Raw genomic sequence first — 14,586 nt, 5'->3', positions numbered from 1 at the left:
AGACAGTAGCATTTTTTTTCTCTGTCAGTGTGCTTGTTGAAGGCAAGAGAATTCAATATCAAAGTTACAATTTCTAACTACAATAAGTTACAAAGTTCCATTTCATTAAGATGAAGTTAAGCAATGATAAACCCTCCCACCCACCCCAGCTCCCAAAATTATCTCAAATCATATATTCATCCTTTTTTCCAGTTTTGATGGCTCATACCTCCTTGGCCCCCTTCTTTCACCACAAAAAAATATTTCACATTATAGAGATACACAACCATTGTGAATCTAGTTATGAGTACAGAAAAATGTTTTGGAGGCGTTTTTTGTCAGTGTTTCATGATAATCAAAATGGTGCATCCACAAAGTTTTTCCCGACACATAGCAAGTACTAGACATAGCCAAGACGTAATCAGAAACTTTATACAAAATAGGCGTCGCTTTTTTCCTTATTCTTCAGGACCGAGAAATGTGAAAATATGAGAGAAGTTCAGTCAATAAAATGGAATTGTTCATGAAGAAGTCAATTGTTTGCATGTTGATTCTTAGTAGTTTAAATAAAATCTTTAAACAAAGTTGTTTTTTTTTGTAGCATTTCAATGTGTTGCTGATTGTATTTTGAAGATACTTGTTCCATCAGCATGTGTTATATACTAAACTTGTCCCCTAAAAAGCTCATCTTCGGAAGGTTGGTGCTACGGTAGGTAAACAAAAATGAATTTACATTGGCGGGACTACGAGCCCAGACATAGCTGAAAGAAAGAGAAAAAGATATATTAATAGATAGGTAGATAGATAATATAGAGAGATGTATGTATGTATATACATGCAACTGACCTCACAAAGAAGGTGGCAAAAAGAAAAGGACAACCATGCATGAATATTCCTCAACAGCACCAATTTCCCCAAAACATTTAGGAACATCCACCAAAGCTATTTCACAGATATGTGGTCCGTGATTCAGTGAAAGAAGTAATATTGCTCATGCATCTCCACAGGCATATGTTGGATTAGCTGTATGAAATATAATTCCACATGTGGACCCACTTCTCTGGTTGCAGTTTGACTTTTCCTCTAGCTACAAAGATATTGCACCAGGAAATGAACTATGATACATGCAGAAGTCTGTAACTGCATGTAGATCAACTCTGGATCACTGTTTGAGCATGATAGGATGTCCTTAAGTGTTTTTTTGGATCTGAATGGATTGTTGATGGACCCTTTCACCATCTAATGTTACAACATAGTTTGCATGCAGTAGCTCTCAGGCTGTTTTTGTCATCTGTTTTTAGTATAATAGACTGTCCAAAGAGGGAGGGAGAAACACTGAGAAGTGACTTTCTTTGTGGGTTTTCCTATAAATTTCATTTTGAAATGAAATAGGATTTTTTCAAACAGGGCATTCAGTAAAGACTTCACTTTTAAAATGAAAAGGATTCTGACATTTTTTTGTGCAAAGCATCCTGCCTCCCACATGTGTGATATTTCTCTTAGCGTTTTGTTAATGGCAAACAGTGGCCCAGACTCCCTAGAGGCTGCCTATGTTGACAGCTGAGAAACAACATGGTCACTTTTGGTAATGTCAGACAAGGCCAGCTCACTCACCAATCAAGGGACCAGACACTTCTCAAGTTTCCTAAATGAAAATCTGACTAACCTTAGCTTCCCAGCTCTTGCTCTAAGCACTCAAATCTAAGTGGAAAGCCTCGATTTTGACATTCTGTTAATTGTACTTTATCCTAATAGTATGCTGCCTTTAATAAGTCAATAACTTTCTAAGATCAAAGTCAAGTATAGTACACCTGCTTTAGAATCTATCAAAGCACTATAAAAAAGGCATGAGATTAAAATCTTTCATTTGCTAGCTCAATAAAAAAATGTTTAGAGCCCAATCTCATGCTCTTCTGCATATGTCACACAAAGCTCTAAATCAGGTTACCCAATGGTAATTCAAGGATATCTTTTTGCTCTTTGCTGTGGCCTTGGGATTTAGCCCTGCCCCCTACACTGAAGTAGCAGTCTTTGGTGGTGCTTCTTGAGCAATGAGAGAGGCGATCTTATGGAAGTACAGTGCAAAGCACATTTGGGAAGCACCAAACCATGTTTGGCACAATCTTGAGACTAGATTCACAACCCCCAATTCCCCAGCCCAGCTCTGCTTCACTTCCCTTGAATAGGAAACTACAATAGCAGAAGTAGCACAAGTGCAGCAAAAGGGGAAAAGAACAAGCTTGTTAAGCTAAATTTTGTCATTATCTTCTAGTTAACTCCTTGGCAGGAATATAATGTGGACTGTTTTGACCTTATGGTGTTTAAGTTTTGTCAAGATGATGATTCTCATTAATTTACGCACAGGAAACATTAAGACATTTTTGATGTCGTGATGCAAACTACAATTTCCCAGTTCATTAATTTCCAAAAAATATCAATTTATCTCAGATTTGCTATTACAGTTTTTCTGAAAGGTTGTTGTATGTACATATTTCTTATGTAATACAATCTCTTTGCATGACTATTCATGTGCCTAAAGCGGTAGTGTAGAAGACCCAGGACGTGTACAGTGTTGTTTAATGCAATTTGAAAGCAGCTCTACAGTTCCAGCCACTATTTCTCAAGCTGCTGGAAAAATTTTTTTTCTCCTCAGCAGATTTTGTTTTCTCAAAGGACAGAATCCTGTTGTTAACACCGTGGTAGCCAACTCTTTTTTGGCAGATGTGCTACAAGTCAAACCCATGGTATGGGATAATAACCCTGCAGTGCAAACTACAGTACATTTTCAAATTGTTCTCTCTGTCTGGAACAATTTGCCTTTGGGCAGCATGAAAGGACAGGCAGAAGTGCAAGGAGCCACAGACAGGGCCATGGGCCTTCCTGCTCCCATCCAAAGGTGCTACACACCCACACTGCCTCTGCTGCTTGTAGCACTCTTGTAGCTGATTGGCTATCCATTTTGTTATGTATGAATGATATTACATAAATCAAAGTATCCTAAAAGATAATTCAGTATTCCCTGAACATGTGTGCTTTCATTAACCTCAACATTGCAAAAGCATTTATCCTGATCCAGAAATCCATGGGAAGCATGCGCACTTATGGATTCCCCCCCCCCCCCACAATGGGTGAGCTGAACAGTGGTGATGGGGAATGAGGAGCTTCCCTGAAGCGTTGCTCTATGAATAGTGTTGCTGCTGCTATACTTATAGATTCAGGAAGAGAATCCATGCACAGGCTGGCTCCTCTGCCCTGGCATGCAGTGGGATTGCTTGCATGTAGCAGCTTGTTTCCTTATGCAGATACCTGCTTTATGCAGGAAATATTTGTTTAAAATAGAAAGTATTCTGAGAGAAAAATCTGCCTATGAAAATAACTAGTCAGTTTCCAGGAATACCGCTAGTCTTAGATGTAACAGATGAGGTTAGGCAAATCATGTACATGAAAGTTTGGAACATGCCTTTGTTTACATGGAAAGATTAGTCACAGGTTTACAGATGGAGCATAACAGCCAGACGCTCTTGCATTTTCGACCCCTATGTGCCATGGCTTGGATTGCAGCCAGGTCCTGCCAGCTGTGAATTCCCCCAATATGGCATAGTTCCAGTATAGTTAGCTCCTGCACAATGCTGCCATCAGGACTGGGAGAAACAGCGCCAAATGGTGGGGCACAGTGATGTGCAGCTCACAATCCTCGGCCAGTAAGTGTTCCCTTGTGGTAATCGCAGCTCACTGGCAATAGATGGAGCACAGGGTCTTGGCTATCTGCTGCAGCAGCAAGCTCTCTGCCATTAATTGACAGCAATAAATACTAATAACACTATTACCATTTGGTAGCAACTATTCTGTTAAATTAGGGCCAACGGTGGTGAATACAAGATTCAGCCCATTTTAACTTTCCTATATTGCAGGTTAAATAGTTATGCACAAGAGGAATCTGCTGTCAATATTCTGCATTGTTCTTTTATTAAAATGGTGGAGAAAATACAATTCAGGCATTGCAGTTTACTGTCTGTCAGGGAGTCTGATGGCTTTTTTTAAACAAAAAATTCTATATAATAATTTTCTCCTGCAAAAGATTTTGCTCCACCAAAAGGTACAGTCTTGCACAAATAGGACAAGAACTATTACCAATGCCATTGAACACATGAGTTTATTGCATGTTTTAAAGTACTAGGGGATCCCAGCATAGTAGTGCAAGGAAAGCCTGAGTCAAATCCTTGCTCAGGCAAAATGCTCACTGGATTACCTTGAGCCAGTTAATATCTGCCCACATAAAGCTGCCTTATCCTGAGTCAGAAACTTGGTCCTTAGAACTCTGTTTCATCTTCACTGGCTGGTAGTGGCTCTCCAGAGTTTGGCAGGTGTCTTTCCCCACCCTATTGGTGAGTCCAGGGATTGAACCTGGAATCTTCTACATGCAAAATGTATGGTCTACCACACAGCTACAGCTTTCCCCTTTCTCAGCCTAACCTACCTCACAGGATTGTTATGAAGCTACAAAGGGAGAACCTCATGTATACTAGGAGAAGGGATACATATGTGATATGTAAACAAATCAAGGAAAATGTCTTAAGAGCTAAGCACTTGTTCTTTGGCCAAATGTGCTTTTAGTCTTCAGTGTGTATATGTATAATCTCTCTGCCTTATTTTATTTGCCTATACAATCAGACATGCACACAGATTCTCACACACATCTTTTGATCCCTTCACATTTACAGATATGAACTCCATCAACGCATGCAAATATATGCATGTTCCATCACTCTCCTGGTGACTCTCCCTTCTTGGAAAAGGGGGCAGTACTGATGTGAGGAAAAGACACAGCATAGAATCCTCCTAAGGATAGCCCAAGGCTTCCAACATTAACTTCTCAGTGCTTCTGACATCATGTTCCCATGCCATGTGGGCAAGATAGGAAGAAGCCCTTATCCCTTTAGGTCTCTGCTCACTGAACTGAACTTTCTTTGAGTTGACCAGTAACACCCACCCACTTCAGAGTGCTTGGCAATGACATCATCCTGAAGGGCTCCAATTCTAACTGCATGGGGATGCAATTTAAAGGGAGCACTGCTGCTGATGTGTTTGGCTGCAGGGTAGTAGCTATACTTCACTGTGCCAATCTTTTTTGTCATTTTGCAAGAGAACAGAACCAGGGACCATAAATCCATGCGTAGCAAGTCTTGCCAGTCTAGTATCCCAAATGGGCTCTTTATTCTAGTTACTTGGAGTTTGGAATATAAGCTGGTGTTCTAAGGAAGCAGAATTCCAAGCTTAGGATAATTATTTTGCTCTCCCTTTATCTTAGAAGGATGAGGCAATGAGGTCAGGAATGGCCACCAAAGGAACAGCATTCTTGGGGAAAGAATTTGGTTTGCTAGTTTCTTTTTATAAGGAAGAAACAGGGTAATGTGAAGTTTACTAAGGATATAGTCCTTGGACTGCTTCACATGTATCACTTGATTATATACAGCGTGATGTCTGAATTGATTTCATTGAAACACACTGTGCTTAAAGTGATCTGTGCTATTTGTGATGGCACATTTGAACATGCTTCATGCTGCAGTCACCAAGTGATACTAACATGTGTGAACCAGCCCCCCATTACCAAATAATTCCATTGGCTCAGTGTAGTATCCTGTTAGTTCTTTGTGGTACACTATAGTCAAGGCAATGTGGGCTGAGGATATTTATGAGTTGAAATAACAAGTGTTAGGTTGTGGAAGTATGGTAAGGATGTGGAAGAACCTGCCTGATACAAGAGGACAAGACCTGTTTGACCTTTATGGCTCTATAAAGTCTGTGTTGTATTGTACAGCCCCTGTACTGCTCAATACAGAGACTATCAGGTTTGGTCTACATGAACACTAACTTCCTCCATTGCTTCATCTGAAGACTCAGCTTTCTGAAAATTATTAGAATGGTTTTAGCCTAGCTTGTAATGATCACCAATTTAATATTTTGAATGTTGTAATTGTTTTGTTTTGTGGAGGTAGGGAATATAAAGTAATGTTAATATATTATAAAGTAATGTTAAAGTAATGGAATATATTAATGTGTCAGGAAGACAAGAACCTTCAGGCTTAAGAATCTATGTAGAAGAAATCAGTACTAAAGGAATACTGATACCAAAGATTAGTTGTATTTTTCTGCCCTGTTTTCATACGAAGTTATTAATTGCCCAGATAAAGTATCAGATACTTCTATCCTAAGTATCCTTATGGTACAATCCTATGCATGGCTATTCAAAAGTAAGTTTCACTGAGTTCAGTGGGACTTACTTTTAGGTATATGTATATAGGATTGCAGCCTTATTTAGTTACACCTTACATAAGCAACTAGGTTTTGATATTCATGAAGATCTACCAAAACATACATTATGGGCTTTCACACTTCTTCACATCATTAGAAGTGCTAACAAAATAAAATGGAGGTGGTACCCATCCAGTATACATTTGGGGCCCGTAAGGCAAAATCTATTTTCTCTTCTCAAGATGTTCTGTTCACGTATTTTTGTTTTCATACACCCTGCCAAATCATGTACTTGCTTTACTATCATATAAACTGCTGGTTTGTCCCTGAAGCTACTCTCATGAGAGATATTAAAGATGGAATTATCAAAGTGATTAAATGGTTTAAGAGCAAAAGTTTCACTCATGTTGTTTTATCACAATGTTTAAAAAATAATCTCATGTGTATTTTGGTAGTTTCTTGAGTTATGATATAAACCATCCTTGTATGTCCAGGTTACAATGCCTTCTGCATAATTGATTAACTAATTTTAGAGTGTATATCCTGATACCCCAAGCCAGCAATGTACAGCTATAAGGTAGATAAATCCATACAGGAAACAACCTAGCATAAAAGCAAAATAAAATTGCAACATAATGAGGTGGTACCGCCCTCACACAGGGACTATACCACCTTTGCACTGAACACATCTGTATGAAACTTCTTTCATTCCAAGATGTACTATATGGACTAGAGAGAGAAAGGTAGGTCAAACCTTTTCTCTGAAGTTCTAAATTTTTGATATGCTTTTCATGTGGGGGTGCTTTCACGCAAATGCTTTCCCACATGGAAGGTCAAGGTGGTACAAGTCCCCATGTGAGAAACATATCACCTCCTTATGCATGTTTCAAATCAGCTTTGCTGTTTTTCAGAAAACCTCTGACCTGATTAGTTCAGTATATAAAATTTGCTTTCCCAGCATTGTGGAAAGTGCTGCCTCAATCTTAACCAGTATAGGGAATCTGTAACTGGAAAATATGTATAACAAGCATTGTGGATACATTTCTTTGACAGTGCTATACAATCTCAACAGCAAAACCAATGAACTCTTTCTTCCTTCCCACTATCCCTATAAAAATATCTCATAATTCTGGTTTGTGCTCTACTTTTGTTTATTTAAATTGATGGTAAAGCACCTCCAGATGGAAGGGAGAAGGTGGGATAAAAATACTTAAATAAATCCTAGAGCACACTTACATTATCCCGCAATATGGTTGATCCCATGTTGATGCCTTGTCACACAACTTGCCATGTATGTGAAGAGGCATTCATGAAGTTCAAGCCAATCTTGGCCATGCCTAGAAAAAGCCATAATTTGCCTGGGTTCCTGGAGTGGTCAGAATTGTCCCCAAACCCATGCATACCAAGACTGTCAAGGATATAAACTAACACACTTATAACTACCTCATTCATCTCCCTGTAATCAATGAAAGACACTTGAGTAAGAGGATACTCTCAGCAAAGAATTCCTAAAGTGGTTTGAAGTTTTAAATTCATGACCAGGAGGGAGGAAGATAGAGCTAGTGAGGTGGCTGTTTAAAAAAATAAAAAATAAAAAATTATTACTGGGACTCCACCCAAAATTTTCTCAGCCCTTTGCTACACAAACCACTTTGTGAACTTCTTTTGTTTTTGAAAAGCGATATATCAATATTTTAAATAATATGGTACGTTTCCAGAGACTTTGGCATGGAAGAAAGAACAAAGGGATTCACAGCCCAATTCTAAATTCAGCACTGCTGCCAGGAACAGTGGCACCAAAGTGGTTACTACTGCATCCTGCAGCACCGGAAGAGCAGCTGCCGGAAGTCTTCTCAGGGAAGGGGAACTTTTGTCCCTTCCCCCTGGGGAAAGCCCCAAGCTCTGCAATGGGTCTTCTCAAGTCTGCACTGCTGTTTTGCTGGCGCAGACTTGAGAGAATCCGTGTCAGGCCAGAAGGAGCTCCAGCCAGTGCTGCCCCTACTGCCCCGTTCCTGTCCTGCTTCGCCCGCCCGCCTGCCCCAGAATGCCTTCCCCATGCCCCCAAAGCCCTCACTGCTGCCCAGAGCTCTTACCTAGTTCTGGGCGGCATCCAGCCAGTGCCTGTGCCAACTTGGCACAGGGTGTCATGGGCATGCCTTATGGCAGGTTTGTGACAACCAGTGCCAGCACTGGAGGTTAGCCCAGCTCAGGATTGGGCCCTTAGAGTCTCTATCTCATGATCCCAAGGAAAAGGGAGGAGAGGAAGTGATTTGGCCTATTCCTTGTGAATGAGAGGGGAGGAGCTGAATAATAAGAAGCAAAGATGAAAGATGTGTCAGTGTATAAGAGGGTGGTAAGAGGTGTGGGAGGTCTGGTTTGCCTCCAAACCACCTAAAATTCAGGTAAGACCCCTGACAAAAGAACCACAGGTTCTTTAAAAAAAGAAAAAAGAGGGTGTTTATGATTTATTTCTTTCTGAGATAAAGCTAGTCAAACTCTAGGGTCTGCCAGCCTTCAACTGTACTTCTCAATTCCGAAGTGCAATTGGGGGTATTATTTCCTTTACACTTAGAAACAACCACTCAGCTCAGGTAATGTATACATTGGGATAAAAAGAACACACTTTGATAAACTTTTCTTTAATTCTTGCCAGTTTCTCAATTTTCACTTACAGTGTTTTCACTTTCAAACTCAAGTTCTTGGAGGACCTTTTTGGTGGTTTCAGAGTTATCAAAAAACTTTTAAAAAGTCAATCTTTTAAAATGCTTAGTTCACTTATACAGATAAAATTCTCTTATTCAGAGATTTCAATACATTTAGCAAATTAAGGGCCCAATCCTTTCGTTGCCATGTGCTGAGAGAACTTGTGTTCTGGCTGTGTAGGGTGCTATCCAGTGGTGCAAAACCCACACTGCTGTCACATGCTTCCAGGCCACTGCTGCAAATGGGCAGTGGTGTGGCGTGGTAAGCAGTGACTCCAGAGGCTTCTATCAGTGTCAGTAAGTTGATGGCAGAGGTATGTCATGTGTGGGAGTTTCAGGGAGAATCTGAGGCGGGCGCGGAAAGTAGGGGGAGGATAGGGGTAGAGGTGGATTTTGGTGGCAATGTTGTGTGCCATATCGTATCCCCTCTTTCCCATGCTGCTCTTCTTCTTTTCTCTCCTTGGACATACATCAGCGAAATGGCTGACATATGTCCAAGGAGACCCACAGGCAGACTATTAGACGGACTTAGAGTTTGCTAGGATTCCGTTGACCTGGGCAGGAATTTCCAAATGGAATGCTCTAATTTTCAATATTTCCTAATTGTCTGCTCTACCTAATGACCTGATGCTAGGCATACAAGTATATTGAATGAGGACACTGGTCCATTCTGACTGGCAATAGCCCTCAGGTAAAAATCCTACCCAACCCTGCCTCTTGAGATCTTTTAACAAGAACTGTAACAAATTAACTCTTGCATCATTTCTTTGCTGACCCTGAGATGATGCCATATTTTTATTGCCAAAAGCTTCATGGCAGACTGACCTGCTTAAATAGACAAAAACATTTGGTCCAAGGACCAAAAAGAAGTGGAATGGTTAGTTAGGGCATCTTGTAGATTTTCATCACTAGATATTTAAAAAAATAACTCAGATAAAAATCCCTCAGGGTGACCTCTTTAACGGGCATGGATAAGATTCATCTCCTTTTCCAGCCCTTCCAGTGGGTGGCACCTGCAACTGTTACCCTGCACATGCTGGATCTTGTCTGATCTTGGAAGCTAAGCAGGGTCAGGCCTGGTTAGTACTTGGAAGGGAGACCGCCTGGGAATACTGGGTGCTGTAGGCTTATACCATAGTCTTTCGAGACTGAAGGTTGCCAACCATTTATATTAAATTATATAGATTCGAAGGTATATTTAATGTTTGTGAGCCTGTCGGTTGTGTATGTACAAGATAAAATATATGATGATGGTAGTATTCTGTTGTACAATATAAAGTACCTACAAGGAGAGTGCATATGCATTTGTGGTCTGAGACTCTGTTCTTTCGTGGTACTTGAAGAATAGGTGACTGTTGTAAATAAATTAATACTAGTGGTGCTCTACTCTACTAGGGCTACAAGGTGAAAGGGAAAAGATTATGTTTCTGATTTCAGTTTCTGATTTGAGTTTTGGGCTGACACAAATGAGGCAGGTTTTGACCCTTAATTTGAAAAATGAATGGTAGTAATTTTTTTAAAAATGCAAAGCAAACTCTTTATAAAAAGTTTTTTGCCATTTTTTTCCCCTCCCTTTGTAAATTTTCGTTCATTGTACCAATGACTGCAAGTGGCTACGTTAATTCTGCAAATTATTTTATAGTTATTTATCCTGATTTCTTTCTTTTATTTACAGTTTAACTGGAATAAATTCCAGTAAGAATACAAAATCAAGTTATGGATTTGAGGGTGAAAAATAGCAACAGTGAACAACAGCTTCAAACATTTGGTAAGATTTTTCAAGTTTGAAATGATGACATGAGTAGAAAACACAGCACATCTTGAAATGCTGCTGATCAAAAATGCATGCAGCAAATGTATAAAGAAGTACAAGGATCTGTGAGAAACGTTCAGGGTTGTGTGTTTAATTTAAAAATTAATGCATGAAACCTTAAGGGGAAATGCTGGGAAAACAGCTAGTATTTCTTCTAATGCAAGGCTTAAAAATCAAACCAGCATATGGTAAAATAGTAGGTTATGTTTTGTGCTGCTGTTTTTAATATCAAGGTCTTGCACCTGCAATCCAAAGCCATTTAAAAAAAATCTAAGTACCTTCTGTTTGACGTCTGGGTTTTTTGTTTTGTTTTTAATATTTGCCAGTCATTTAGGGTATATTCTTTTTTTAATGATCCAAAATTTTAAGGTTCTAGTCTTTGTCTGAAAAAGCCTGCAATTACACAAAAAAATGATACAGAGATCCAGCTCACCTTGAAGTCCATTTCCATTTGCACTGGTGCAAGATGGTGGAGGAGAAGCTTGGGGCCTGACAACAGGAGCAAAGGCGCTCTTTTGTTTCACTGCAGAGATGACATTGGCAGGTGAGAATGAGAAAATGCCGTGTGTACTGCTACAGTTTGAAGGGAGGGTGACCGAAGAGGCTGCCATCGTAGGGCTTGACGGCACTACTGCAATAAAGCAAAAATAATCAGGACTCATATTGTGGATTTTTATGGCAAACATGGAGGGGAAAAAAAGAGATTGATAGGGCTTGCCACACTCTGGATAACAGGCAAACTCTTTTGTGTTGGACTTTGGTTGCAAACTGTGTAGTCCAATCTGGTTTTTATTTCATTTTTCTTTTAACCAAGATTATTATACGGCACATACCAATATATTTGCCATGTTCGGTTTTTTTTTAATGTCCAGCCTCCAGAGTCACCCCTCCTTTTATCCAGTAGCTCACATTGTAGAAAATCAAAACAAAGTAAATATTTTTTGTAACAAATAGAAATCTATGTAATGACAACATTTACCAGAAATAGACACTTACTGCCGTAAGGGGAGTTAGCCGAGGAGCCATTAAGAAATCCAGGGGAACCAGGTACACCAAGATTGGGCATACCGGCATTGCCATATCCATTCATGCTATTGCTGACTGTGTTGTAATTGGACTGCTGAGGAGTACTGCTTGGGACATATCCTCGCGGGGAAACACTGCTTGTGTTGCGACTGTAACCTACTGTGTAAGGGGGGAAAAAACACAATTGAGAGAAAATTATTATTTAGGGAAGGTGAAGGGTTTCCCTATTGCATCATCATACATTATACATTTTTAATTGATTGCACAGCTTTGGTCTGCTACTGTCCTATCATCTTGTTGCAGCTCAAGATAACCTTATCACACCAACCCTACTTAAATCATCTGTGAGCACTCTGTGTTGCCTCTGCCCCTCAGCAGAGACAGCCAACAAAAGCTCCCTTCGATCCAATTGTGTCAGTTTCCTTCACGTTTGTCTTTAGTAGTAATTATCAACAGGCTTGATTGCTGCTTTGTACCAACATGCTGAATGAACTTTCAGCCTTTCCAGGACTTCAAATGCCAGAGCTGGCAAGAAGGGGGACTTGTTTGCTGCGGTGATTTAATTTTAAAGGCCATTTTTATTTTTGTGAGGGGTTTTTTTTCCATTTCTATGATTGATATATATGTAGTAAAGATAAGCAAGTGCTCCCCACTGGGTACCTGCTTCAGTGAAAAACAGCCCAGCTCTGATTTAGAGAAATGGTTTTATGATATCAATATGATACACACCAGTTTAAGAGACATGCATATTTTGAAAAAGGAGAAGGATTGGGACAATAGAGAAATAAGAATGCAGCAGTCTTCATCCAGAGGAGGTTAACTGCAACAAACTTGTTCTACTGATCTCAACAACATTTACAATGCAATCCTAGGCATGTCTACTCAGAAGTTGCATTGAATGTAATGGGGCTTAGTCCCAGGTATTGGTGTATATAGGATTGCAGCCTTAGGCATCTCTAGCTTTCCTTAGATCAGAGTGAATATGTTTATTCTTATATCAGTTTTTAAGGATGCTATCCTATGCACACTTACCTGGGAGTAAGCCCCACTGACTATAATGGGACTTACTTCTGTGTAGACATGCAGTGGATTGGGCTTTTAGTTATAAATAAAATAAATATACCATTATCTATGCATACATAGTTGATCATCACATTCATTAGTACGTTTCAGTCCAAGCCTATCTGGGCTTTATCCTGACAGAACTCATTCTCCGGCAGCACAAGGTCCTTTGTGACAGTGAAAATCTTGGGACATTGTTACGCACTTCCAGGTCACTGCTGCAAATGGCCAGAGGTACAGTATACATAGCAAGACTCTGGAAGGCCCAGCCAGTATTGGTAAATTGGCAGTGAGGAAGGGGAGGTTTGGGGGTGTCCCAGGGAAGGGAGAGGTTCAGGGCAGGTTGGAGGGAGAGGAAATTGGCAGCAAAAGTGCACACCAGAACCTATTCCCCATTTTTCATCCTGCCCTACGCCCTTTCTCTCCTTGAACATATGCCATACCAGGTGTGGGTTCAAAGACAGACTCATAAGATGGCCAGGAGGCCTACCCAGAGGTAAGTGAAAAACTTTTTTTACATGTCTACACGCACACCTGCTCTACCTGTGTAAGATTCAGGTTGGTGAACAAGAAATGTGTCCAAACAATCAAAACAACAACAATAAAGGTGTACATGTATTAGGAACTTCTCCAGGTTGACTTTCAAATTTCATGGTAACAATTTTACAATACTCAGTTGTTGTAGCTTTCTACCATTTTACTAAATCTTTTCTAAAGGGCTACTGTACGTTAAGACAAATTCCAAGGATCACAATTATCAGAGCATATAATCAGTATATAATATTATTAGATGACTGAAAGGATGATTCCTGGAGAAGGAGGCAAGGATAAACACAATGAGAAACCTCAAGAACATTCAACATCTTAAAATATTTTGAATACATAAAGCTTAAAACTTCACATACCTTGGTCGTTAGCTTGTGATGTTTCTGAAACATTAACTGCTAGCTGGCTGCTAAATGAGTTTACTCCCATCATACCAGTATGAGCCGGAGTGTTGGCAAGTGTAGGAATCTGGTTGTGATTGCGTGGAACACTGTATAATGCTTCTGCAATATCAGCTGCTCGTTTCAGGATTATTTCCTACAAAGTGATGAAAGAATTACCTTCTAATATGTAACATAATTTGCTCATGCCAATATATCCTGATTTGGAACGAGGTAACAAGATGTGGAGTAGATTCACCTAAAATTACCGTAGGTAAAGATTCCAGTGTTCTTGGCATGTGTTTCACCTTCTTTCATTTAGCAAAATATTGTACATATTCCTGTAAATCTTACCAATGGTGAATCCAGGGGGATAAATGGTACAAATATCCTATCCAGTATCTCTACTAGTGTGACATTTGTACTTTAGTTGGATGATGCAGGAAATGTAATTACAATGGTTTGCAACATACAAGTACATATTTATCTGCTATTTAGCAGGTTTACTTAGGACTTCCCTTCAGACACCAATATATTGGACCAATTTCAAGGTTATATTTCTCCTAATGAAATAATGCTTATGCTTCTGGTACCTATTCCTAATTGTCATTTCTGGAAAACTGACTTTGAGAAAAATAATAGTAATCTGAATTTCTCTTAGACTATTGCTTCAGATCCGACTATCCTCAAGGTGGGTGGAAAAACTATATTGTGCATTGAAAGACTGCATTGGCATCACTGAGTACCCCTTTGCTACATAGTGTGTATGTGAGACAAGACACTTTTAAGAGAACCTACCTGGTTGTTGTGGGGCATTCCATACAGG

General features: G+C 39.7%; 1 protein-coding gene across 1 annotated transcript in view; it reads right to left on the bottom strand.

Moving 5' to 3' along the window:
* Positions 1 to 619: 619 nt before the first annotated feature.
* EBF3 (EBF transcription factor 3) overlaps positions 620 to 14,586 on the bottom strand; it is a 193,885-nt gene continuing 179,918 nt past the window's right edge. Inside the window, exons 11-15 of the mRNA XM_066621433.1 lie at positions 14,559 to 14,586; positions 13,740 to 13,917; positions 11,743 to 11,931; positions 11,180 to 11,377; positions 620 to 740 (exon numbers count right to left, since the gene is read on the bottom strand). The exon at positions 14,559 to 14,586 is cut by the window's right edge and continues 38 nt beyond it. Of these exons, the coding sequence (XP_066477530.1) occupies positions 709 to 740; positions 11,180 to 11,377; positions 11,743 to 11,931; positions 13,740 to 13,917; positions 14,559 to 14,586 (625 nt within the window). The 3' untranslated portion in view covers positions 620 to 708. The remainder of the gene's footprint in view (positions 741 to 11,179; positions 11,378 to 11,742; positions 11,932 to 13,739; positions 13,918 to 14,558) is intronic.

Source organism: Tiliqua scincoides, chromosome 3, assembly GCF_035046505.1.
Source record: "Tiliqua scincoides isolate rTilSci1 chromosome 3, rTilSci1.hap2, whole genome shotgun sequence".
Taxonomy (NCBI): Eukaryota; Metazoa; Chordata; class Lepidosauria; order Squamata; family Scincidae; genus Tiliqua; species Tiliqua scincoides.
The sequence above is the reverse complement of the archived record's forward strand: the minus strand, read 5'-3'. Positions and strand labels throughout refer to the sequence as shown.